Source organism: Rhineura floridana, chromosome 1 (assembly GCF_030035675.1).
Source record: "Rhineura floridana isolate rRhiFlo1 chromosome 1, rRhiFlo1.hap2, whole genome shotgun sequence".
Taxonomy (NCBI): Eukaryota; Metazoa; Chordata; class Lepidosauria; order Squamata; family Rhineuridae; genus Rhineura; species Rhineura floridana.
In genome coordinates, this window is record NC_084480.1 from 289,681,446 (window position 1) to 289,708,284 (window position 26,839).

Below are 26,839 nucleotides of genomic sequence, written 5' to 3' on the forward strand. Positions count from 1 at the left end.
AGGAGGAGGGAAAGGCTTTAACTCTTTGACTACATCACAGTCTTGATCTGGAAGGGTGCCTCCCACAGTTGCTATTAACACCAATGGCTTCCCCTCCAGGACAAATAGAAACCACAGATTGCTCAAACTGAGATGGGGATCTCAAGGGAACAAAGATGACACCCCACATGCAACTTAATCTGTTTTTAACTTTCCTTTGGGGACATCTATTATTATGTCCAGATCAGCAATAGTTCTTCTTGCAAATACTTACACATTTGCCCACATTCTATTTCAGCCACATTTATCACCATCATAAACAGAACCATTTCACCATTGTCATTTGTCTGACTCATTAGGTGGGTGGGCTGAACAGCTGGGGTGACTTGTAATAAAGTTATTTGTCAGCACCAGTCAGTGCTTCTCCTCAGAATCAAGAAACACCATGCCATGAAAGATCGTAATGTGGTTTGCTGGAGAATCTGTAAGTAAATATTGAGAATGATGTTTTTAAGCGTACTCCAAATGAGTAATATATGTTAGTCATAAGAAACAAGGTACTACCAGAAATGTATAGGATAATATTCCTGTTCTCCCTTGTTTTTTCTATATTGGTGTTAACAAGAGTCCCAACCTACACATACTTACTTGGAACCAAGTTCTACTATGATCAACATACTTACCTCCAAGTAAGCATGAATAGGATTGCAGTGTATACTGCAATACAAAGCTTGTTTACTCTGAAAGAAGTAAACTCTAGTAAGTTTACTTCTGGGCTCTAGTAAGTGTGCTTAGGATTGCACGGTTAATCAAAGGCTGCAACAGTACTTCAGTTTTGGCCACTTGTCTATTTTGCTGGTTGTAGGAAAATGGAAAACATTTTTGTGTTTAGACATATTCAGGGTAGCAACAGCAGCTGCATGGGTAACTCCTTGATCAAGGCAAGGTATCATCAGTATGCCTAGGGCTAATCATAAAAACAATGTTGATATATTCAGCAATGAAACCTTTATTTAATATCTCATCAGCTGAAATCAGGAAAGCATTTATGATTTAACTGCAAGTGCTGAGGATCCTGTTCTAAATACTGTGATGCATTGCAGTTGTGGATTGTTGCAATAATAGTTCCTGCCTCTGGTACACTCCTGTAGCAAAGTCAAGACTTATTGATTTTTATTGTTTGTTTATTAAATTTCTATCCCACCCTTTCTCCCGAAGGAGCCCAGGGTGTCAAATACAAAAACAGTTAAACAACACAGGTAAAATAAAATAAAACAGTTTAAAAAGTCTAAAAAACACCAGTCACATAAGCCTCACAGCTTATAATTTCACCAGGAACAGCATTGTTCAGCAATCAAATGCCTGGGTGAATGTTTTAAAATTTCTCCTAAAAGTTAATAAGGCAGACAGATGCACCTCACTACGGATAGCATTCCATAAACAGGGAACCACCACTGAGAAGCTGTTGCCATGTGAGTTATGTGCCTTCAAGTTGATTATGACTTATGGTGAAAGAACAAAAACGATGGAGGTAGACAATTGCTGTTTGGAAACTGGGAGGACACCATATTGATAAATGGCCACCTTTACACTGTGTTCACATGTAGACCACTTTTCCTTACAGGAGTCTCTGCAAGGGACAGAACAGCAACACACAACTTTTAATAAAACAACAGCAGCAACAATATCTCAGTGACAAAATACTCTACAAAGCTGAAATTGAAGGACAGCTGTCCTACATTTTACCCCCTAAACATCACCAGGGAGAGGCATTGATGAGCTTTCTTTGGGAACATCTTCATAGCCTTGGAGCTGGCATGGAAAAATGTAGTCGTCCAGCCCACAACTATTATCAACTCCTTCACACTCTGAACAGGCAATGGGGGTGGGGTGGGGAGATTCAAGGGTTGCTGGTTTCCTAGGGTGTAATATTTTGGAAAAGTCCTGCCCTTCTTTCCTTTGTATCTGTTTTGGAGCCAGAACTGATCATAAACAAGTAATAGTGGTAAAGCCTGCAAATGAAAAGTATATTCATAATCTTAAGGTTTGTGTCTCTATAAACATCTACCCTACTTCCTGGTAACCTGCTGTGTTTGAGCTAAAAACAAAAGATAATGTTATCCTTATGAAATGGTATTTGTTAAGGCAACAGACTCTCATTACAGGACAAAATTGGAAAAGTTTATCTTGTTTAATTAGAATCTGATTGACTGTGTTGTGTTAAAAAATCTAATATGCATATAAATCAGCTCTGCCTCTTTAGAGAAATCTTGTTATGTTGAAACAATAGAAGGAGCAAGTAACAAGCAGAAACTGGAGTTATGTTGCTTGGTAAAATGTAAACCACATAGCTGATCTCTCTTAAATGCTAGGATTTTTATTTATTAAAAATAAATAAAAAAGAGAAAGAACGATTGCCAAGGAATGATTGCCAGTTATATTTGGGGGTGGGAAATATGACTGCAAAAATTAATGTTGAACATATTGTGTTTAATTTCCCCCCCCCTTCATCCCCAGCAATCTAGTTCAGCTGCAGAACAATCAAACAATTTTGACCATCCATCCAGTTGCAGCCTTCAGCCACCCCTTCCTAAGTATCAGAGGACTCCTATGATTGGCACCAAGAAGAGGAGATTCAAACAATCAGCGGAATCAACATGCAAGATCAAAATGCCTGGGCCAATGTGCTCCTTTCTTGCCCATAAGACATAAACTGCCTATTGGCATCCTGCTTAGCTCAGATTAGTCTGATCAGTATATCACGCCCGGAGTCCAAACTGCCTGGATACATATGAAAATGGGTTTGTAGGTCTTTCAGTTTTGAACAAGACCATTAGTTAAAACATAAACTCCATAGATTACTTCTCTCTTCAGAATATTTTCCTTCTGTTGGTTTCCATCATCTGTCACCATCAATAGATCGCCAGACCCTTGAAGAAAATGCCTTCTTTTGCAGCATTTGCTCATCATGCCTGGAAACATTTTGTGGCCGAGAAGAAGCCTGGCTGGAAGAACCTGTTGCATCTGTTTGCAATCTGCGGCCCTGTCAGTTTAATAGCAAATGTGTTCCTGTTCCTAGCAGGGTATTCCTTTCTAATGGACTATCCCATGTTCTCTGTGGTCACATCCATATTCCTCTGGATTGCCCTTTCCTTTGGTTTGTGCTTCTCCAGGCATCTACGCTGCTTTACTGCTGTTTTCTTCTTTTCCTGTGGACTGCGCGAAGGAAGAAATGCCCTAATTGCTGCTGGGACTGGTGCAGTGGTAGCAGGCAACATCCAAAACATATTTTACAACTTGAAGCAGCTGGTAGATAGCATAACTTGTATCCTTGAATCCCAGCGTTTTTCCTTTCTTGGCCACTACACTGAAGCAATTCGGTGGCTATACAATCAGAGCAAGGTCTTGGGCAACCCACTTAAATATGTTGTGACAGTTGATGACAAGCTGAACGTGTCTTACTCAGTTTCAGATGAAGGCTTGAAGTTGAGGCTAAGCAAGACGAGACTCCACATCCAGAATGTTGCCAGCCAGATCTCCTCCATACTAGCCCTCCAACCCTATTTGGGCAAGAAAGTTCTCCCTCTACTGGGGATTGCTTTCATTCTTCTTGGGACATACCATTTCATCAGAAAATTCCTGAGTCCCCACAACGTCAAGTTTAAGAACACTTACATTACGAAAGAGTTTATTCGATATAATGAGCAACAGTGGCAGCAACAAAAGCTCTCCGTTCTTCCTCTTAGTAAAGAAGAAAGAACGCTGTACACTATGGTCCCGTCTTTTCGCCAAACATACAAAGAAAGGAAATGCACGGCACGCTTTTTTCTCCCTGTGCTTGCTAACCTTTCCATTTGGGCTCTCTTTGCAGCAGTCGATTATTTGCTTTACTGGGTCATTTTTTCAGTGAGCAAGCATCTCCAAGACTTCCCTGAGCTAGAGGTCCATTTGAAATTGTATTACCAGGTAAGTATCTTAGCTGTAGTACCAGCACTTTTCTTTGGCTCTAATTGCCTTGGATACAAATTTTCTGCATAGTAGAAAATTTATGGTATTTATGGTTTATGGTAAAACACAATACAGAAGGCATTAAGATGATGTTGGGTGGCACAGCACAAGTTTTAAAGACTGTAAATATAAAACAACAACAAAACGGTAAGTAAAAAACAGTTTGAAACTTCCATTATTAGATGATGCTGAATAGACAGCATGGTTGGAGGTGCAAACGTTGGGAAACACCATTGCTCAGTGGAGGAACAAAACTTCAAACATGGTTTGCATGCATGGAAACCACAGGAGGGGGAAGTGCTGTTGCACTCAGTTCCTGCTTGCAGGCTTCCCACAGGCATTTAGTTGGCTACTGTGAGGACAGGATACTGGACTAGATGGGCCATTGGCCCGATCCAGTAGCCTCTTCTTAGGTTCAGTGCCTGGAATCTCCCGTTTAAAAGATCTCCAGTAATACGGCATGGAACGACTGCGGAGAACTGTGATGTCAGAGTAGACAGTTCTGAGTTAGATGGGCCTGTGGACTGAATCAGTGTAAGGCTCACATGTTCACACGCTCAAAATTACTTTCATGTAATGTGGAGGTGCGGGCATCCTATTTTTGCTGTTGAGGACCACATTTCCTGTTTGTCAGGGGTCACATACTGGAACAGAGCCAAAGGTGTGCGTGCGTGGGGAGGACCCCTTTGCCTCTATGTGCTATTCCTCTTTCTTTCTTTCTTTCTTTCTTTCTTTCTTTCTTTCTTTCTTTCTTTCTTTCTTTCTTTCTTTCTTTCTTTCTTTCTTCCTTTCTTTCTTTCTTTCTTTCTTTCTTTCTTTCTGCTACTTCCTTTTCTCCCCCCCTCTCTGCCACTGTCTTTCCCCCCATTTCCCCTCCTGCTTGACACCTGCATGAAATTAGGGCAGGGGCTGTGTGTAACCCTGGAGCCACAGATTGCCCACCCTTGATTTAATGGCTGCCTGCCTCAACAAATCATAAGCCCACACACAGTTGCTGAGATAAAGGACTACAGTGTTGTGAAATGGGTGGAGGTGCCTTTTTTCCTGGGCAAGGAACCACAGCTACCACCTTTGAGCAACTGCACTGGATTGCCTTGGACAAGGAGCGAGGAGAAAGACAATGAGATACTTGCTCCCTCCATCTTCTCATTGGACAATCTCTTCATCCCATCTTGGGGATTGTGAGGATGGATTTGTAGATAGGTCCAGTCATGTTATCAGACAGTAGTTTCCATTTCTGTCACTGTGAATGCAAACCAAGTGAGGAACTTTGGCCTCGTTAGTAAAGGTTTCCACTGACACAAATACCCGGCTTGTCTTGATCCTGTGCTGTCCGTTTTAGATGGTGCAAGACTTCTGTCACTGGCTGCTGGCTCATTTCCAGGCCCAATTCAAGGTGCTGGTTTTATTAATGTATAAAAGCTCTGCACAGCCTGGGGCCCTAGGACCTGAGGGAATGCCTTTCCCTATATGTACCTTCCTGGGTCTTATGATCAGTGTTGGAGACCCTCCTCCATGTGCTACCACTTTCTGAGATGCAAATGACGGGAATGAGAGATAAAGCGTTCTCATTGGTCCCCTACCCCCACCCCTCTGGAATAAGCAGTTGGATCTCATCCAGTCCGTGATGGCAGCAGTCTCCCCTTGCTGGCCATTGCCAGGTTACAGACTCTCTGAGAGCCAAACTAGCCACTTGCTTAATACATAGCATACACCCACCTCAAAATAATTATGGTTTGGTTCTAAGGGTGTGGCTGGTTTGGCCCTGAGGCAAGGATGTGACTTGGATTTCACTCTGCCTGTGACCAGGGTTGTAGCTGTCCAGGGTTGGGGTGTGTGTCATAGACCCCTTATGTTTTTGGGAGCAGGATCCCAGCAGGGTCCCTATATACAAGTCATTCTATATACTCACCTCTTTTCAGTCTGATCGACTCCAGTCAGCACAAAAGGCAAGGAAGCATGTTGTTAGCCAAGTGAGAAAACTTCACAGTGGCTAACATGCTGATTGGAGCCTATCATAGTGAAAGGAGGTTAGTCAGCCACTGAAAAGACTCTTCTCAATAGCTAACACACACCTCACCTTTCCTGTTGATTGGCTCCTAGGGTAAGTGAGAAGTGAGCTTCATAGCAACATATCTTGGTCTCCCAATTCTAGTCTCACACTTGGCTTCACCTCAGAATTCTTAAAATCAAAAGGTTTCTGCAACACTTAGCCTCCAGAGAGAGAGCCTATGCACACAACAGTTTTATTATGGTTCTATCATTTTATAATTTCAGAAGAGGCAGTGAATCCGGGGTGGTGGTGGCTGTGAGGGGGCGTGGTGAACGTGCCATTACCCTACTGCAGAAGAAATCTTCTCTTGCTGGCAGTTGACGGTTGCCTGGCAGAAGCTCCCACCAAGACCCTCTGAAGCAAGAGAGAAGGGCTGTGATGGAAGCGGTCTTTCCTTGTATGCAAGGAAGGCCCTTCAAGGACTGTCACTTGCAGTGAATGATTTCCAGCTCATGGGGTGGGTGGGAATCCTAGAGCCTATAGTTAGGAACATGATCATGTAATGCTGACAGCTGCAGATCCAGCTACAGGTAAAGATTACAGCATTGACAAACCTTCTCACTGCTCATTTGTATTATGGCAAAAGCAGCAAGATGATGATGTGATGTCTCATAGAAGATGAGAGGCTTCCTTCCATACACCATCTGCGATGCAGTCCTTATTCCTGTCTAATACCACTATCAGGTCCTGCTTGTGGGCTTCCTGTAGGCATCTGGTTGGCCACTGTGTGAACGGGATGGTGGACTAGAGGGGCCACTGGCTTGATCCAGCAGGCTCTCTTCTTATGTTCTTAGAGGCAGGGTTAGGCCTAGAGAGGCAAGATTAACCCCACGTCTTGCATATAAACTCAAAACATTTATTGTGCACCAAACTGTACAGCCTCAGGTCTAACTGATTGCCCTTAGTGATGAAGAGGGAATTTTCCTCAAGGTCAGAATGGAAGGTACCTTGGGATTGTGGTATGCACTAGGCAGCTGCTGATGCTGTCCAGCCCCCTGCCCCACATTTTCTGGCACAGCACCAAGTAGCTGAATCTAACCACCATTTCAATTTCCTACAATGCCCCTAACCTACATCTAAGGCATTATGGGAAATTAAACAAGCAGCTATAGTGCTGCCACCACAGCCAGGTGAGTCTGCCACAACTAACAGAAAAGGACACCCACCAGAGGGCACTGTGCTCAGCATCCCCTTAAACGTGGAGCAGGCCCTGAACCACGTGGGATTAGAGATTCTTAGGAACATAAAAAATGGAACTGGACTGACTTCAAGTCGATTCTGACTTATGGCGACCCTATAAATAGGGTTTTCATGGTAAGCGGTATTCAGAGGGGGGTTTACAATTGCCTTCCTTTGAGGCTGAGAGGCAGTGACTGGCCCAAGGTCACCTGTGTGGGGATCTGAACCCTGGTCTCCCAGGTTGTAGTCCAACACTCTAACCACTATGCCATATGGCTCTCTCCATTTCCATTTTTTTTAAGAAGGTGCCTTATACCAAGTCAGACCGACAGTCTACAATGACTGGCAGCAGCTGTCCAGGCTTTCAGGCAGGAGTCTTTAGTAGTCCTGCTTGGAGATGGCAGGCAAAGCAAATGCTCTACTCCTGAGCTACAGCCCTTTCTTTTCCCCCATACAGTGTAGAGTGCTGAGTCAGAGGGGCAGAATCACTGGACTGGCATTTACCAAAACATGTAGGACTCGCCAGATTCTGTTTTTCTCTGCAGCTGCAGACTGGTTGGGCATAAGAGCATTCCTGATGAGGTGCTTTTCCCTTATTGACCAGAGTCATCACCAACTCATATGTGATACGCTATCAGAGTATTCACACCACTGCTTACCATGACAAATTTACCCTGTTTTTGCTGTCTCATTATGTGAAATTACAACTTCTTGGTTAAGATTTCTACTGCAATTTTAAAATCTGCTTACTTCAGATCAATGACTGAATGTGCAAAGCTGATTCATGGGCTTGCACTCCCTGCCAATAGATTCCAAAGAAATAGATAGGACAACTTGGAAAATAGCATCCTGAGAACCCCCGTTAAATAATTTACGTAATCCCTTGGTAACCTCAAGAACTAAAGAATTTCTGACAGACATCCAGATGTTTGCCTGCTTTAGTGGTACAGACAAAGTTCTTTCCTTTTGCATATACTTCATTTTGTTTTTCTCCTCAGCAGGTGAATTTCCCATTACTTCCTCTTACAGCAGGTTGCGCTGAGCAATCAATTTTTCCTCTCTCCCTAAAGAAACCATTTATCCAAGAAGCAATTATAAGAATCTCAGGTGTTCCAGACAGCAGGGCATTTAGGTTCAGCAACATGACTAGCACTTAGCTTCCAATTATAATCAAACGCATCTTAGGGAGTATTCAATACTACAGAGCAAATATGGGCTTTACACACAGCCCCCATGTGCAATCCTCCTTCCCCAAATTTGGACTTGCAGACACATTTCTGCTTTAGTAATTGCATGCCTTCTTCAGCTGCAGTGACTGAAGGTAACATCAGAATGTGTGAGAAGCAATTGAAGGAGGTCATTCACTGAGCCCCAAAACTGTTTTTAATGCCTGGGACATGTGCCGTATTTTTATTTATTTACTTACTTATTTGTTTGTTTGGTTTACTATATATCCCACCCTTCCTCCCAGTAGGTGCGGTAGTAAAAGAGAGTGCTTTTGAATATAGGCAAAGTGCCCATCTCTCTCCATTGAGCAACTACCAGCAGCCACTAATATGAAGTATGAAAGGGAATGGCTACTAGAGATCAGGTGTATTCTTAATGAGTACAAACCTTCTTCCAGCAATTAAGCACTAATGTAAAATACCTCTCTAGCATAATCTTGCAGATTTGAGTCACAAGCCTAGAGCAGCCTTCCCCAATCTGGTGGTCCTCCAGGTGTTGTTCAACAACAACTTCCAACATCCCCAACCATTTGTCAGACTAGCTGGGACTGATGGGAGTTGTAGTCCAAAATATCTGGAAGGGACCAGTTAGCTAGAATTTCTATGCTGGATCAAACCAAGGATCCATTTAACTGAATGCTCTGTGCCCAACAGCTGTTACTAAGATGTTACAAGTACAGTGTGATGGAGATAGCATTGCCCTGCTACTATGGTCCAGTTGCTGGTCCAGTATTAATGGACTATAGCAGGGACACATGGAGTGTCTTTTTTGTTGTTGAAGTCAACTTTTTGTTATCACTTTGTTTGTTATGCATTACGATATTGTAACCTACCTTGGGGTGTTTGATGAAAGGCAGGATATAAATAAACTAATAATTACCATTATTATTAATATATATACCAATAGCACAAAATATTTAATGAATTATTTCTCACTTGCCCTTCACCATAGGGTCCCAGGGCAGGTTGCAACAATATGAAAAACTTACATAAAATATAAAAATACAATATTAAAATCAGATAAAACAATTTACAAGTTGACTATCATTGGTCCTTTCTAATACCAAACTTTGAGAGGGGTGGGGTTTATTTATTTATTCATTGTTTGATTTATATCCTGCTCTTCCACCCAGCAGGAGCCCAGGGCGGCAAACAGAAACACTAAAAACACTTTAAAACATCATAAAAAGAGACTTTAAAATACATTAAAACAAAACAAATTTTAAAACATTTTTTAAAAAGCTTTGAAGACGTCTTAAAAAAAGAAAGGTTAAAAAAACATATTTTTTTTTAAAAAAAGGTTTAAAAACATATTAAAAAGCAATTCCAACACAGCAGCAGACTGGGATAAGGTTTCCAGTGTGTGCATGCATGTCTGTATGTGCATGGGCCCACAAGGTTCACTAATTTGCAAATATGCCCATGGACCCTGAAAGATTGGTGGCTCCTGTTCCAAGGCAGTGGGTTGAATGGCAGCCCTCAATAGCTGCCATTTTTTCATGGTAATGTTGTGATGTCTATTCTGGGAAAATTGGAGATGGGCTCTGAATTAGACAGTGAAAATGAACCATTCAAGTCTATTCATCACTCATTTGTTACTTATGGCCAGAGCTTGGAAAAGTTACTTTTTTGAACTACAACTCCCATCAGCCCCAGCCAGCAGGGCCACTGGATTGGGCTGATGGGAGTTGTAGTTCAAAAAAGTAACTTTTCCAAGCTCTGCTGGCATTGATTTTGGAAGGAATGGAAGTTGAACCAAATGGGCCCTGTTTACTTTGACCTTTTATTCATCCAAAATAAATGCAGACCTTCAGAATTTGCTGCCACAGGATGTGGTGGCGGCTGTGTGCTTAGATGACTTTAAAAATGAGATTAGATAAATTCATAGAGGAGAGGTCTACCAACAGAAATTAGCTATGATAGCTAAAAGGAGCTTCCAGCTTCAGAGGAGTATGCCACTAAATCTCAATTGCTGGGCAATAGTGTGTGTTTGTGTCTTCATGTCCTGTTGTCAGCTTCTAAGAAGTATCTGATTGGCCACAGTTGGACAGAGGACATTTGAAGTGACTGAGCCTTTAGTTTGATCCAGCATGGCTCTTATTATGACTGATCGAAGGCTGTTTCAACCACACTCCTTATGATGATGCTTTTAGCATCCCCAAATCTTGCATTTACTGCAAGGCTGATTATCAGAGGGACACTACTGGCTTAAGTAATGGCCCAGAGCAAGTTTGACTCAGAATAGTTAAGAAAGTGTTACTATCCTGTAGAAAGAGACTTAAATATATAGAACCCTAGGAAGAATTTCACTGTTGAATTGTAATGCTTCTGCTTAACTGTCTTTGAAGTATCATGCATTAGATATTTTATAGGAGGGAGCAATACAAACACTAACGACTTTGTTTTCATTTTTCTTATGCAGAAAAATGCAGATAGATTCATATTCAACAATGGGAAGATTGTTGACAATAAGACTTCATTTACGATTCCTCTCTTTGCACATGTCTGTATCCCCAAACCAAAGCTTTCCCACTCTGCAACATGGATCCAACTGGGAGTCATCATCTTCTTTTTAACAGTGCTTGGGTTGTTGGCGTCTACATTTACACAGCTTAAAATCCTGGTGACATCATCATTCTTTCCTAGCACAGACATGAAACGGATAAAATATCTGCACTCAAAATTATTAAACAGAAGATCAAGGCTCCTAGAGAGAAATGTGAACAGGAAGCTGAATTCATTTGCAACGGTAAATTAAAAACAGCATGGAATGTGGTGCTACTTTGGAACATAAGAAGAGCCTGCTGGATCAGGCCAGTGGCCCATCTAGTCCAGCATCCTGTTCTCACAGTGGCCAACCAGGTGCCTGGGGGAAGCCCGCAAGCAGGACCTGACTGCAAGAACACTCTCCCCTCCTGAGGCTTCCGGCAACTGGTTTTCAGAAGCATGCTGCCTCTGACTAGGGTGGCAGAGCACAGCCATCATGGCTAGTAGCCATTGATAGCCCTGTCCTCCATGAATTTGTCTAATCTTCTTTTAAAGCCATCCAAGCTGGTGGCCATTACTGCATCTTGTGGGAGCAAATTCCATAGTTTAACTATGCGCTGAGTAAAGAAGTACTTCCTTTTGTCTGTCCTGAATCTTCCAACATTCAGCTTCTTTGAATGTCCACAAGTTCTAGTATTATGAGAGAGGGAGAAGAACTTTTCTCTATTCACTTTCTCAATGCCATGCATAATTTTATACACTTCTATCATGTCTCCTCTGACCCGCCTTTTCTCTAAACTAAAAAGCCCCAAATGCTGCAACCTTTCCTCGTAAGGGAGTCGCTCCATCCCCTTGATCATTCTGGTTGTCCTCTTCTGAACCTTTTCCAACTCTATAATATCCTTTTTGAGATGAGGCGACCAGAACTGTACACAGTATTCCAAATGCGGCCGCACCATAGATTTATACAACGGCATGATGATATCGGCTGTTTTATTTTCAATACCTTTCCTAATTATCGCTAGCATGGAATTTGCCTTTTTCACAGCTGCCGCTTGATCCTAAAAGCCACCAAACTGAAGTCCTATCTGCTGGGACTGGGCAGCAGAATCCTTGCCAAAGTAAAAATAAAATCTTATCTGTAGTGCTGACATCAATTTCATATTATTTTGAACAAACATGGGAGCCAAACATTGGTTGGTCCCATTACTCTCTGGTAACTCATCTTCAGGTGCTGTTCTCTCTCTCTCTCTCTCTCTCTCTCTCTCTCTCTCTCTCTCTCTCACACACACACACACACACACACACACAAACAAACAAACACACACTCACTTTCTATAATGGCTCTGAATCTGGAAACAAAGGGCTTATCTTTATGACTACAGTAAGGGTAGGGAACTGGATTAGTCCAGAGGGTCAGATCCAGAAGTGTCCAGCTTTTTGCGGAGGTTGAGTTCAAGCACTCTCTCAGTTTTTTCTTTGTAGCAGCTGCAGTTTGAACTTGCCTGTGCTGGACACCACATATGATGTCAGGTATGATAAAGGTGGGCATAAAAAAGGTAAAGGTGTCCCCGCACTTGTAGTGCGAGTCGTTTCCGATTCTTAGGGTGATGACTTGCGACATTTACTAGGCAGACCGTATATATAGGGTGGGATTGCCAGTTCCTTCCCCGGCCTTTCTTTACCCCCCAGCATATGCTGGGTACTCATTTTACCAGCCATGGATGGATGGAAGGCTGAGTGGACCCCGACCCTTTTTACTGGAGATTCGACTTCCTCCTACCGTTGGAATCGAACTCCAGCCGTGAGCAGCGTTTCGGCTGTCCAAAATGGACTAATTTGGCCCACAGGCCAGAGGTTCCCTGCTACGGGACTACAGATTCCCTTTTCCCTACAGGAAGGGGGAAGGGGAGCAGATGCTTAGCTCCTGTCTTGCTTGAGAAGAGTGCTAAGCCACTCATTGACCCCCCTTTTTCAGGGAACGAAGAAGTGTAGGAATTTAGCTCCGCATTCTCTGTTCTGGACAGAGAAAGATGCTAGGGAAAGCATCTGCAATTTTGTTGTAGTAATAACTATTTTTTCCTTTCTTCTTAGTTACATTTCTGGTTCCCAATTCTCCAGCCAATGAGAAGTTCCAGGAAGAAAGAAACAGTCGTGGCAAAAGTCAGCAGCATTTAACAACATAAAGAAAATCTTTGTAAAGAAATTCATGGTTCTACAAGTGAATAAATGGTCTGGTGCACTTGGTTTCCCCCCCCCAACATTCATTCACTTTTCACCTCTGAATCTTACCCTTGTCATTCAGCTTTGAAGTCATTAAAATGTATAAACGCATCTCGATACCTCTCTATAATCCACATATTTCTTTCAGTATCTGCCTCCCTCCTGCGCCTTCCATTAGAACTCAGAATTGGTCCCTTTTCTGCTGCCTTTTTCTTATCTTTGCCAATGCTCTTTTCTGTGGGTGGATCCCCTCCCCGTTGTATATCTATCATCATCCAAGTGTCATCAGCCCTCCAGCCACCTTCCACTTCATGATTTATTTTTCACAGATGAAAGAACTTCAGCTTTCAACTCAACACGAATGATGCAAATCTGAAATGAAGGGTTTTAGTTTTCAGAGCCAATTAGGATGACTGGATTTCTTTTCTAATGTTGCTCTAGTGGTGCTGTGATCTCATTACACACACAAACACACACACAAACACACACACAAACACACACACACACCTCCTTTGTTCCTGTGTACACCAGTGACGCTACATATACAAAACCTTGCCCCTTCAACTCACCCATTCCACCCATATTTTAAAATGCAGAACAACTTCTTTTTAAAGGCAATGAAATGTGGAATTTGCTATGGAAAAATGTCCAAATCAGATCAACCGCAGTTTGAAAAATTAATGAAGAACTGACCCAGTTGTCTTGAGATGGCAATCAAAACTGGCACGGTTCAGGCCACAGACACTCCTGAAATAGCACATATGCTATATGTAGTGTACAGAATGCTTGAAGGGTAGTGTGTTCATCTTATTTTTTGCTATAAAATCCAAAGACTGTGTGTGGCTCATTTCCCCAGAGAAATTGCTCCATACTTGCATTTTGCCATGGCCATGTGCTGGTAGCCTGCATTTGTACCATTGGTAGGGTTTGCAGATAGAAGAATGAGTGTGTGGTGGTAGTAGAGGAGACAGGAGTATTCTTCTTCAGCTGTAGACAGGATACGTGGGACACCAAAGCCGATAATTACTTAGTGGCAGAGCATATATGTGCCTGTGTGAGGTCCCAGGTTCAATCCGAGCAATGTCCACTTACAGGATCTTGGAGCTAGGAGTCACTAGCAGTTATGAAGCTAACTTATACAGTCAGACAACTGCCTGTCTAGCTCATTTCTGTTAATTTGAAGTGATAACCAGGTCATGTGTGCTAATTGATTTTTTTTTTGAAGTTAGATCAACGTTGGGTGAACTCCAATGGCATCATACCAATGATCCTAACTGTTATAAACCAGAAACAAAACAAAAAATGGAGAGAATCACAATACCTGGTATGGAACAGCAATACTGATTTACCTACAAATCAAAGCACATGATTGTAAGTAGGGATGGGGTCCTTTCAGGGCTGGTCCCAAAGGGCGGCCAGGTTGGGCTCTGGTCAAGGATCCCTGGAGCCACAGAGGCCCCTTAGGGGCCTCTTGATTGGGTAGGGGAGGAGTAGCTGCTGTGGATTGCAGGGAGAGAGCTTCTTCCACCCGCCTGTTCATTGGCTCCATCTACCCATCTGTCCTGTCTTTTGCGGCTGCGCGTGCAGGACTGCCATTAAACAAGATGGCGGCTGAGGTCTCCCTAAGGGGTTGAAGCAGCCCGTGCAGCAGCAAAAGACAGGAGAGATGGAGCCAGCGAACGGGTGGGCGGAAGAAGCTCCATCCTTGCGAGAGACAGGTAGGCACATGTGTGTGTGCCGAAGGGCCCCAGCATGTCTGGCCCTGGGTTCTCTGCTTAGTGGCCCCAGCATGTCTGGCCCTAGGTTCTCTGCCTAGTTCTGATCTGCTTGGATTCCAAGAGTGTCTTTCCTTCCCAATCTGCCCTTTTTTTTTTGTTCCTGTTTGCTTTTGCACTTGCCGATTGGCTGGTTTTTTTTAGCAAAAAAATGTAATTTTTTAACGAAAATGCTTATGATGTTCCACGTGGTTTTTTTTTCTATTTACATATCAATTAGGCAGATAATTGCCCATTGAGTCCGTCTCTTGCCTCAGCCAGTTTTGCTCAACAACTAAAAGGTGGCTGGAGGAAGGATGGAATGGTTGCCCAGAGGATTCCTGCCCTGGTAGCAGCCTAGGGGATTCCCTCTGATGATAATTTGGCCGCGTTTATGCCATATAGCAATGGGATGGACAATGCGAATAGCAGACACTCCATGCACTGCAGTACAAATAAACATCGTCATCCCCCCTCTGGCAGCAGCACTCAGAGGCTTATTTATATAACTTATAAGAGAAAGCCAAACAAACATGCTGAGTACTAAGTAGTGAATGAAGTGAGTCCCTCCTATTGCATTCAAAAAGTAGGGTCTTTCGCTGCATTGCAGCATAATGTAATTATTTTTGTAATTTGCATAATGGGCAGACATAACCAATTCATATAGTAGTAGTAAGTGAGAAGCAGTTAATTTTTTAATGTATGTATAAAATAGCATCTAAGTAACTTAGTGTGTGAGCAACACTGCTGCAATTAACAGAGAATTTGTTGAAATATAATGATGCTGCTTCACTTGCAAACCTTAATGCGATGTCTGTCCACCTCTGTCCACCAGTGCAATCCGCACAGTCTGCAACAAAGCATTATTTATGGTCCTCCACAGAAAACCGACAGTGTCTGCTTTGCTGTGTGCAGTATCAATGATGTTGCTGCCACTTAGACAAAGAATTTACATAGTCTTTCCCAGATGAAAATTTTAAAAAGTGCATTGCATTGAAACATCATTTGGTAGACTGACAAAACTATATTTTCTTTTGCAATTTAATTTGATAATGAATAATGACCAAAATATTATTTCAGGAACAGAAGAATTAAACAGACAGACAAAGAAAAAAATTAACATGAATGCTAATGACCATTTCTGAGAATTAACAAAAATTATTTATTTATTTATTAGATTTATATCCCACCCTTTCTTCCAGTAGAAGTCCAAACTTCCAAATTGGAGAGAGGTTCATAGATGTAAATGGTGACCATTATCACATAGACAGCCGTTAAGAATGCAACAACTTAGAAGAAAGCGAATTACAAAGATAATAATGTAAAATTTGGAGCGGATTTTTTAAAAAAATCCATGCTGGTCACAGCCATGACCCGCTGCAAGAAATCAGTGCCGGTCTGAAAAGACAGTGGACTGTCGGATTGAGTTGAAATCCAGTACTACTAGCAGAAACCAGTAATGATTTTAAACGAATGCTGAGGAAAGTTAGAGGAAAACACAAAAGCAGGACTGCAGCTGAATGTCAAAAAGACTAAAGTAATGACAACAGAAGATTTATGTAACTTTGAAGCTGACAATGAGGAGATTGAACTTGTCAAGGATACCTCGGCACAGTCATTAACCAAAATGGAGACAATAGTCAAGAAGTCAGAAGGCGGCTAGGACTGGGGGGAGGAGGCAACTGTGAGAGAACTAGAAAAAGTCCTCAAATGCAAAGATGTATCACTGAACACCAAAGTCAGGATCATTCAGACCATGGTATTCTCAATCTCTATGTATGGATGCAAAAGTTGGACAGTGAAAAAGGCGGATAAGAGAAAAATCAACTCATTTGAAATGTGGTGTTGGAGATGAGCTTTGCGCATACCATGGACTGCGAAAAAGACAAATAATTGGGTGTTAGAACAAATTAAACCAGAACTGTCACTAGAAGCTAAAATGATGAAACTGAGGTTATCATACTTTGGACACATAATGAGAAGACACGATTCACTAGAAAAGACCATAATGCTGGGAAAAACAGAAGGGAGTAGAAAAAGAGGAAGGCCAAACAAGAGATGGATTGATTCCATAAAGGAAGCCACAGACCTGAACTTACAAGTTCTGAACAGGGTGGTTCACGACAGATGCTCTTGGAGGTCACTGATTCATAGGGTCGTCACAAGTCGTAATCGACTTGAAGGCACATAACAACAACACACTAAGTCCGATTTAGCAGATATTCTCTCCCATCCCTAGCTGTCAGCATGCAAGTGTGTAATAGCTTTATCAAAATAAGATGCATTGAAATTTCTGATGCAAGGCTGATCCAATAACTCATTTCAGTTTTGATGTCTTCATTTGAGAATTACATCAACACATAATGCAAATATGGATTGGGGTGTAGCAACGTCCTTGTGTCCTCACATAAAATCACGATGGACCTCAGAAAATATTTGCATGTTACTACCATACACCAGGTAGCACTGTTACTACCTGCTCCAGGAAAATCCTCAGTGAAAATAGTTTTTTCCTCTAAGTTTTCAAAAGAAGTAGCAGTGGTCAAAACTGCAGAGAGAGAGAGAAAGTCATTTATGTATTAAGATAATCTCAGCTGTTTTCTAAGGCTGATAAATCATTCAGAAATCTTCAACGATTGAAATCAAAATTGCAGGCTAACAGGGTTCCAAAACAGATTGCAGAAGCAGGGCAAACAATTATTTTCATCTGGTTTCGACCTACAGAGACAAGAGGAAGACCATGTGATATAATCCTTCAAAAGCAAGATGTCTTCTACTTAGCAATTTGTCACCTAGAGAGGCAGTAGCAGAATTAAGAGCCTGTAAGCCTACCGATAGTTTCTGTACTTCTTTGCAGCTTTAGTCTTTGTTCATTTGTACAGGACCAGTCCCTTCCCCAATAACACAGGAAATAAATATTGTGTAGATCCAATAACCTAATATCCTCTCACTTACCCACTTCTGATTGCTGCTGCTAGTTTTGCTCTGTTCGAGACTCTCACAGTATCAAAGAAATTAAAGGTGATTTAGATAAATCCATCATTTTACCACTGCACCTTTGTTCCCTATGCTTTATACAGCTCATTTTAAATGGCACAAGCTCTACAGCTTTTGCCATATCCTTTAGTCAACCGAAATCAGTGCTAGGAAAACACAAAATATGATGAACAAATTCTTTTCTCTAACTCTCTGCCCTACCACCCTTACGTCGGCAGTGGCACAAACATCAGCATCTGAATGCCTCCCAATCTTTGAAGTAGCTAAAGGGATGGGTGGGTGGAACTCTTGGTAACTGATCCTTAGGGTAGAGACACACTTAATGTTGTACCAGTTCCAGTGAATCACCATCTCTTTTTTCTGAAAACAGGGGCACACAACGCTAGTCAAACTCTGCCCTCTTTTAACTTTACAACTCTGGTTGGATCAGCTCTAGTGCGTTTTTTTTTTAAATTCAGCTTCAGGCAGAGATTGGTAGATCAAACTGTTTGTCATTCAGGTGTGGCAAATGGAAACACTTTGTTGCAGGCTCAGGCAGACACAGTGATTGGCCCAACATTTTGCTGTGAGTGGTCCTGATCCCACCTTCCAAGGCAGCCTGCCATCTAGGCACTGGCCACACCTATACCTCCTTAGCTTCAAAGAGGTTGCTGCATGATCAGCCTTCTAGTAGGGTGTGCATTGATGACAAGATTCAGTTCAAATTCCACTTCAGCACTTAGGAAACTGGGCTGACAACTTGGATGGCTTTGGACATGACTCACTTCTCAGGAACTTTAAGTCTACCCTCTACACTCACTACTTTGAAAGTGAAACTGGCACAGCCCATCCTAAACGGGGCTCGTTGACAACTTATGAATGCTGCAGTCAAAGCCCAAGACATTTTTACTTCAAAACTAGGAAGCCTTGTCTAAACAGAGCTGCATGCTACATGAGACCATGTCATATTTTTTTCTTCATGGGAGCAAGGCCCAAGCAACAGGGTGGATGGGAAAGGGACACTTTATGTTGGCTTGCAGGCGCAAGATGGAACAGCTTGGGCAGTAAGTCCATTACCCTGAACAGTAGCGGTTGTTGGGATTCCCAGGCTCTGGAATGCTTTCCCAGGGAGGCACGCCTGGCACCTTCTCTTTCCATCTTTAGACGCCAGGCAAAGACCTTCCTTTTTATTCAGGCCTCTGCTATGCTGTCTTAGTCATTTTTGTTTGGGTTTTGAATTGTATAAGAACATAAGAACATAAGAAGAGCCTGCTGGATCAGGCCAGTGGCCCATCTAGTCCAGCATCCTGTTCTCACAGTGGCCAACCAGGTGCCTGGGGGAAGCCCGTAAGTAGGACCTGAGTGCAAGAACACTCTCCCCTCCTGAGGCTTCTGGCAACTGGTTTTCAGAAGCGTGCTGCCTCTGACTAGGGTGGCACAGCACAGCCATCATGGCTAGTAGCCATTGATAGCCCTGTCCTCCATGAATTTGTCTAATCTTCTTTTAAAGCCATCCAAGCTGGTGGCCATTACTGCATCTTGTGGGAGCAAATTCCATAGTTTAACTATGCGCTGAGTAAAGAAGTACTTCCTTTTGTCTGTCCTGAATCTTCCAACATTCAGCTTCTTTGAATGTCCACAAGTTCTAGTATTATGAGGGAGAAGAACTTTTCTCTATCCACTTTATCAATGTCATGCATAATTTTATACACTTCTATCATGTCTCCTCTGACCCGCCTTTTCTCTAAACTAAAAAGCCCCAAATGCTGCAACCTTTCCTCGTAAGGGAGTCGCTCCATCCCCTTGATCATTCTGGTTGCCCTCTTCTGAACCTTTTCCAACTCTATAATATCCTTTTTGAGATGAGGCGACCAGAACTGTACACAGTATTCCAAATGCGGCCGCACCATAGATTTATACAACGGCATGATGATATCGGCTGTTTTATTTTCAATACCTTTCCTAATTATCGCTAGCATGGAATTTGCCTTTTTCACAGCTGCCGCACACTGGGTCGACATTTTCATCGTGCTGTCCACTACAACCCCGAGGTCTCTCTCCTGGTCGGTCACTGCCAGTTCAGACCCCATGAGCGTATATGTGAAATGAAGATTTTTTGCTCCAATATGCATAATTTTACACTTGTTCATATTGAATTGCATTTGCCATTTTTCTGCCCATTCACTCAGTTTGGAGAGGTCTTTTTGGAGCTCTTCGCAATCCCTTTTTGTTTTAACAACCCTGAACAATTTAGTGTCGTCAGCAAACTTGGCCACTTCACTGCTCACTCCTAATTCTAGGTCATTAATGAACAAGTTGAAAAGTACAGGTCCCAATACCGATCCTTGAGGGACTCCACTTTCTACAGCCCTCCATTGGGAGAACTGTCCATTTATTCCTACTCTCTGCTTTCTGCTTCTTAACCAATTCCTTATCCACAAGAGGACCTCTCCTCTTATTCCATGACTGCTAAGCTTCCTCAGAAGCCTTTGGTGAGGTACCTTGGCAAACGCTTTTTGAAAGTCTAAGTACACTATGTCCACTGGATCACCTCTATCTATATGCTTGTTGACACTCTCAAAGAATTCTAATAGGTTACTGAGACAGGACTTTCCCTTGCAGAAGCCATGCTGGCTCTGCTTATTTATTTTATTTATTTATTTATTAAATTTATATACCGCCCGACTAGCAATAGCTCTCTGGGCGGTGAACATAAAATAGCATAAAAATACAATGAATAACAAAATAATACTAAAATACAATCAACAATCCAATACAATAAACATTTTTAAAATTAAATCAGTGTAACTTAAAATGCTTCAGAGAATAGGAAGGTTTTGACCTGGCGCCGGAAGGAGAGCAGAGTCAGCGCCAGGCGTACTTCCTCAGGGAGACTGTTCCATAGTTCGGGGGCCACCACTGAGAAGGCCCTAGATCTTGTCATCACCCTCCGGGCCTCCCTGTGAGTTGGAACCCGGAGGAGGGCCTTCGTAGCAGAACGTAGTGCACGGGCCGGTTCATATCGGAAGAGGCGTTCCGCAAGGTATCGTGGTCCCGCACCGTATAAGGCTTTATAGGTTAATACCAACACTTTGAATCTAGCCCGGAAACATATTGGCAACCAGTGCAAGCTGGCCAGAACAGGTGTTATATGCTCGGACCGCTTGGTCCTTGTCAGCAATCTGGCCGCCGCATTTTGCACTAGTTGTAGCTTCCGAACTGTCTTCAAAGGTAGCCCTACGTAAAGCGCATTACAGTAATCCAAACGTGAGGTTACCAGAGCATGTACCACTGATGTAAGGTCCTCTTTACTCAAATAGGGACGTAGCTGGGCTACCAACTGAAGTTGGTAAAACGCATTTCTAACCACCGAGGCTACTTGAGCCTCAAGTGAGAGGGAAGAGTCTAAAAAGACTCCCAGACTACGAACCCGGTCCTTTAGGGGGAGTGTAAACCTGTCCAGGACAGGGTATATATCCGCCATCCGATCAGAGAACCCGTCCACCAACAGCATCTCAGTCTTGTCTGGATTGAGCTTCAGTTTGTTAACTCTCATCCAGTCCATTGTCGAGGCCAGGCAACGGTTCAGCAAATCGACAGCCTCACCTGAAGAAGATGAAAAGGAGAAGTAGAGCTGCGTGTCATCAGCATACTGATGACAACGCACTCCAAAACTCCTGATGACCTCTCCCAACGGCTTCATGTAGATATTAAAAAGCAGGGGGGACAAAACTGACCCCTGCGGGACCCCATATTGGAGAGCCCGCGGTGTCGAGCAATGTTCCCCAAGCACTACCTTCTGGAGATGACCCGCCAAGTAGGAGCGGAACCACTGCCAAGCAGTACTTCCAACTCCCAACTCCGCGAGCCTCTCCAGAAGGATACCGTGGTCGATGGTATCAAAAGCCGCTGAGAGATCAAGGAGAATCAACAGAGTTACACTCCCTCTGTCTCTTTCCCGACATAGGAGAAAGGCTGTCTCAGTGCCAAAACCGGGCCTAAAACCCGATTGAAATGGATCTAGATAATCAGTTTCATCCAATAGCGCCTAGAGCTGGCCAGCAACCACCTGTTCCAAGACCTTGCCCAGGAATGGAACATTCGCCACTGGCCTGTAGCTGTTAAAATTGTCTGGGTCCAAGGAAGGCTTTTTAAGGAGTGGTCTCACCACTGCCTCTTTCAGACAGCCCGGGACCACTCCCTCTCGTAAAGAGGCATTTATCACTTCCTTGGCCCAGCTACCTGTTCCATTCCTACTAGTTTTTATCAGCCAGGAGGGGCAAGGATCCAGTACCGAAGTGGTTGCACGTACCTGTCCAAGCACCTTGTCCACGTCCTCGAGTTGAACCAACTGAAGCTCATCCAACAAAACAGGACAAGACTGTGCTCCGGACATCTCACTAGGATCTACTGCTATAATTTGAGAGTCTAGGTCCTGGCGGATACATGAGATCTTATTCTGGAAGTGATCGGCAAACTGATTACAGCGGGCCTCCGATGATTCCACCGTGTCTGGAGGGTTTGAATGGAGAAGCCCCCGGACAACTCGAAAGAGCTCCGCTGGGCGGCAAAGAGATGATTTAATAGTGGCAGCAAAATGATGTTTTTTAGCTGCCTTCACTGCTCCTACATAGAGCTTAGTCGAAGCACTAACCAGCGCATAATTGTATCCGTCGGGAGTTCGTCTCCATTTCCGCTCAAGCCTCCTCCTATCTTGCTTCATTGCTCTCAGCTCCGGAGTATACCATGGAGCTGTATGAGCTCTACACAGGAGAGGGCATGCAGGAGCGATCGTGTTTACAGCCCGGGTCATCTCCGTATTCCACAGAGCGACCAGGGCTTCAGCAGGAGCGCCAGTCCTATCAGCCGGAAAATCCCCCAGAGCCCTTTGAAAACCTTCAGGATCCATTAGTCTCCGGGGGCGGACCATTTTAATAGGTCCCCCACCCTTGCAGAGGAAAGAGGTTACTGAAAGTCTAACCTTCAGCAAGCAGTGGTCTGTCCATGACAAAGGGAGTGTTGTAAAACTCCCCACATCCAGATCACTTTCCCCATGCTCAGTAGCAAAAACAAGGTCTAGAGTGTGCCCCGATACATGTGTTGGACCACTAACATATTGAGACAGCCCCATGGCTGTCATGGAAGCCATGAAGTCCTGAGCCGCACCAGACAAAGTGGTCTCAGCATGAATGTTGAAATCCCCCAGTACTATTAGTCTGGGGGACCTCAACAATATATCCGAGACCACTTCCGCCAGCTCAGTTAGGGAAGCCATTGGGCAGCAAGGTGGGCGGTACACCAAAAGGATTCCCAGCCTGTCCCTCTGGCCCAACACAAGGTGCAAACACTCCAGGCCAGTAACTGAATGGACATGGTGCTTGGTGAGTGAGATGGAACTCTTATAGACGACAGCAACCCCACCTCCCCGACCTTCAGATCTACCATGATGCTGAACCAAGTACCCCGGTGGGCAGAGCTGAGAGAGACCAACTCCTCCCTGCTCACCCACCCAGGTCTCGGTTATACATGCCAGATCGGCTGCTTCATCCACAATCAAATCGTGGACGAGGGAGGTTTTATTATATACCGATCTGGCATTTAATAACAGCAACTGGAGATCTGAGAGTTGGCTGATAGGACTACCAATGACCTTGCGGGTGTGGGAAGGACCGGAACAAGGCACAGCCACAACATGTCTGGACCGCGTTCCCCTTACCTGGCACGTCCTTCTCACAGCGCCATACCTTCCTTTGCCCGTCACTACGGTAATTGGGGGCCCCTCAAGTCTCCCCGCCTGATGGATAAAACTCTCTCCGAAGCACATAATACAACTAAAATATACAACAATTAAACGTATAAAAACAGCTATACATACAGCCATATATACAGCATATAAACATACACACTCACTCAGACATACATTCATATAATCAGGCACCCATTCATCTCAAATTGCATCAACACACCAACAAAAAAGTAAAAAAAAGAAAAAGAAAGCAGCAGCAGCAGCAGCAGCAGCAGCAGCAGCAGCAGCAGCAGCAGCAGCAGCAGCAGCAGCAGCAGCAGCAGCAGCAGCAGCAGCAGCAGCAGCAGCAGCCTCTCCTTCCCTTGGGGCGATGGTTTCTTCCTCCTGCAGGCCCTGGGTCTCCCAGGCCACCTCAGCCAGCCGGCTTATGTATACCTCCAAAGAGGGACAGGTGGTAAGAATCAGTCCTGGCTGGCTGGGTACCTGGGGCCTGGTCCTACCAGGCAGAAGTCCTTCAGGGAAGGGTGGTGGAGGTGGTGGTCCCACAGTAGCAGCAGCAGCAGCAGCAGCACAGCAGCAGCAGCACAGTAGCAGCAGCCTCTCCTTCCCTTGGGGCGATGGTCTCTTCCTCCTGCAGGCCCTGGGTCTCCCAGGCCACCTCAGCCAGCCGGCTTATGTATACCTCCAAAGAGGGACAGGTGGTAAGAATCAGTCCTGGCTGGCTGGGTACCTGGGGCCTGGTCCTGTCAGGCAGAAGTCCCTCAGGGAAGGGTGGTGGAGGTGGTGGTCCCACAGCAGCAGCAGCAGCAGCAGCGCAGCAGCAGCAGCGCAGCAGCAGCAGCAGCAGCGCAGCAGCAGCAGCAGCAGCGCAGCAGCAGCAGCAGCAGCAGCAGCAGCGCAGCAGCAGCAGCGCAGCAGCAGCAGCACCAGCAGCAGCACCAGCAGCAGCACCAGCAGCAGCAGCACCAGCAGCAGCACCAGCAGCAGCAGCACCAGCACAGCAGCAGCAGCAGAGCACAGCACAGCAGCAGAGCACAGCACAGCACAGCGCAGCACAGCGCAGCGCAGCGCAGCACAGCAGCACAGCAGCACAGCAGCAGCAGCCTCTCCTTCCCTTGGGGCGATGGTCTCTTCCTCCTGCAGGCCCTGGGTCTCCCAGGCCACCTCAGCCAGCCGGCTTATGTATCCCTCCAAATAGGGACAGGTGGTAAGAATCAGTCCTGGCTGGCTGGGTACCTGGGGCCTGGTCCTGCCAGGCAGAAGTCCTTCAGGGAAGGGTGGTGGAGGTGGTGGTCCCACAGTAGCAGTAGCAGTAGCAGCAGCAGCAGCAGCAGCAGCAGCAGCAGCAGCAGCAGCACAGCAGCCTCTCCTTCCCTTGGGGCGATGGTTTCTTCCTCCTGCAAGGCTTGTTCTTCTATGTGCTTAGTTATGTTTTTGTATATTGTATGTTTTTAAATTCGTTTTATACTGAGTTTTTAAAATGTGTTATAAGTCACCTAGAGACCATTTGGTATGACGTGACCAACAAATTAAATAAATAATAATAAATAATAATAATAATAATGGTGAAGGCGGGAGCGCTGCTGCCACTTACTGAGAGGGATGACGCACAGGAAGCACTGTGTAGTGCGGGTGTGGCAACAGAGCCAATCCAGTGGTCCTGCTGCCATGCCACCACAGCACCCACACCGCCCTGTGCTCCTTGCACCTTCCCCTCTCGGTAAGCAGCAGCAGCAACACTTGCTTTCTGGAAGCCAGATGCATAATGTCAGACTGCCTTTGATGCCCCCTACCCAGGGGAAACAATTGAGGCTAAAACATATCTGAGGGTGTTTAGACAAACTGCTTAAGAGTTGTCTAGATCTTGCGAAACTTGCTGGAGCCAATTAGAAGCAGAATTAAGAGTGAGCAAGTGACATTCTCAGCAGTGAGTTGCTGGCTCAGGACTTTGGCTGAGAGATAGACACAAGTGTATATGCTTGTGTGAACCAGACTCTTAGGACCTACAACTCCCAGAATTCCTTCGCTCCTGCTAGTGTTTCCTAAACATAGGCATGAGGAGATAGTAGAGTTTGCCAGCAGGAGTGAGAGGCAAACACTGTGTAGTTATCAGGAATGCTGATATCCCGGGGACAGGGGAGCCCATGATATGATTTACAGGCCCAGAACACACGTGAGTAAAAAATGAGTTAGGCCGCTGAACTCCAGAGTACAAGAAGAACTGGCACTAGATCCCAGGGGCAGCAAAAACTGCAATTGTTACTGATGTTTAATTAATGTCTAGCTATAAATAGAGTTCAGGCAGCCAGAATTATGAGGAGCTTCAAAAAGAGGAAGTAAAAGAATGTAAAAGAACCAAGCACTCCTTCCATTTTTCAAAGCAGCTAAGGTCTTTCAAGGGGGGAAAAGGGAAAACTGTGTGTGTGTGTGTGTGTGTGAACTGCAGGTGTGTACCAATATTCTTGGATAATACATGAGACAATCTACAGCAGTGTTCTTCAACCTTGGGTCCTCAGACATTGAACTACAATGCCCATAATCCCTGACCATTGGCTAAGCTGTTTGGGGATGCTGGGAGTTGTAGTCCAATATCTGGGGACCCACAATTGAAGAACACTATCTGCTTTGAGTTTGCCTTGACTGTGCTGGTTCCCCACCTCACCCCCTCTCCAAGTCATGGGAGTTGCTATTTTGGTAGGGTGCCGAATTATCTATAGCCTCTCTTCGGATCTACAATATTACAATTCCTTAGCTGAGAAGTATGAGTTCAAAAGATCTGAAAGTGCTCTAAGTGTTTAGTTAAACATAATTTTCAGAGAGGTGGGCGATGCAGTAAAGGCAAGTGCCCTGATTCGAAAGATAGGGTCTTTTGATGTGGATGTTCATCCCACAGGTTGTTGCATTGGACTAGAACTGGATTAAGAGAAATCAGTTTATGCTGACCAAATGAGACAGTTACCTGCTAAAGATGAACTGGATCATGAGATTTATTTTCCTTCTGCAGCAAGTGAAATCACTTTGCCCACATATGGTGCTCGCTTGACAGGAACAGGCTGGCAGACCTGCAATGACATGCTTCATTGTTTTAATTTCATTTTTTACATTATGGCTGCAGACTTTATTTTTAACAACATTTTAAAATGCAAGAATTTGGGACAAGCTATAGGACTACTTTTCTCATCTTCTCAATCTATTGCCATTCCAAGCT

The 26,839-nt window shown here is 44.3% G+C and overlaps 2 protein-coding genes across 2 annotated transcripts in view; one reads left to right on the forward strand and one right to left on the reverse strand.

The window, feature by feature from the left end:
• The first annotated feature begins 388 nt into the window (after positions 1-388).
• On the forward strand, positions 389-13,399 carry DCSTAMP (dendrocyte expressed seven transmembrane protein). The gene is made up of 4 exons (XM_061607416.1): positions 389-463; positions 2,497-3,945; positions 10,868-11,194; positions 13,027-13,399. Exons 2-4 carry the CDS (start codon positions 2,920-2,922, stop codon positions 13,108-13,110), a joined length of 1,437 nt encoding a protein of 478 aa, XP_061463400.1. The 5' UTR covers positions 389-463; positions 2,497-2,919; the 3' UTR covers positions 13,111-13,399.
• A 2,648-nt stretch (positions 13,400-16,047) lies between these two features.
• The window catches only part of DPYS (dihydropyrimidinase), a 70,106-nt gene continuing 59,314 nt past the window's right edge, over positions 16,048-26,839 (reverse strand). Inside the window, exons 9-10 of the mRNA XM_061604805.1 lie at positions 26,591-26,693; positions 16,048-17,627 (exon numbers count right to left, since the gene is read on the reverse strand). Of these exons, the coding sequence (XP_061460789.1) occupies positions 26,619-26,693 (75 nt within the window). The 3' untranslated portion in view covers positions 16,048-17,627; positions 26,591-26,618. The remainder of the gene's footprint in view (positions 17,628-26,590; positions 26,694-26,839) is intronic.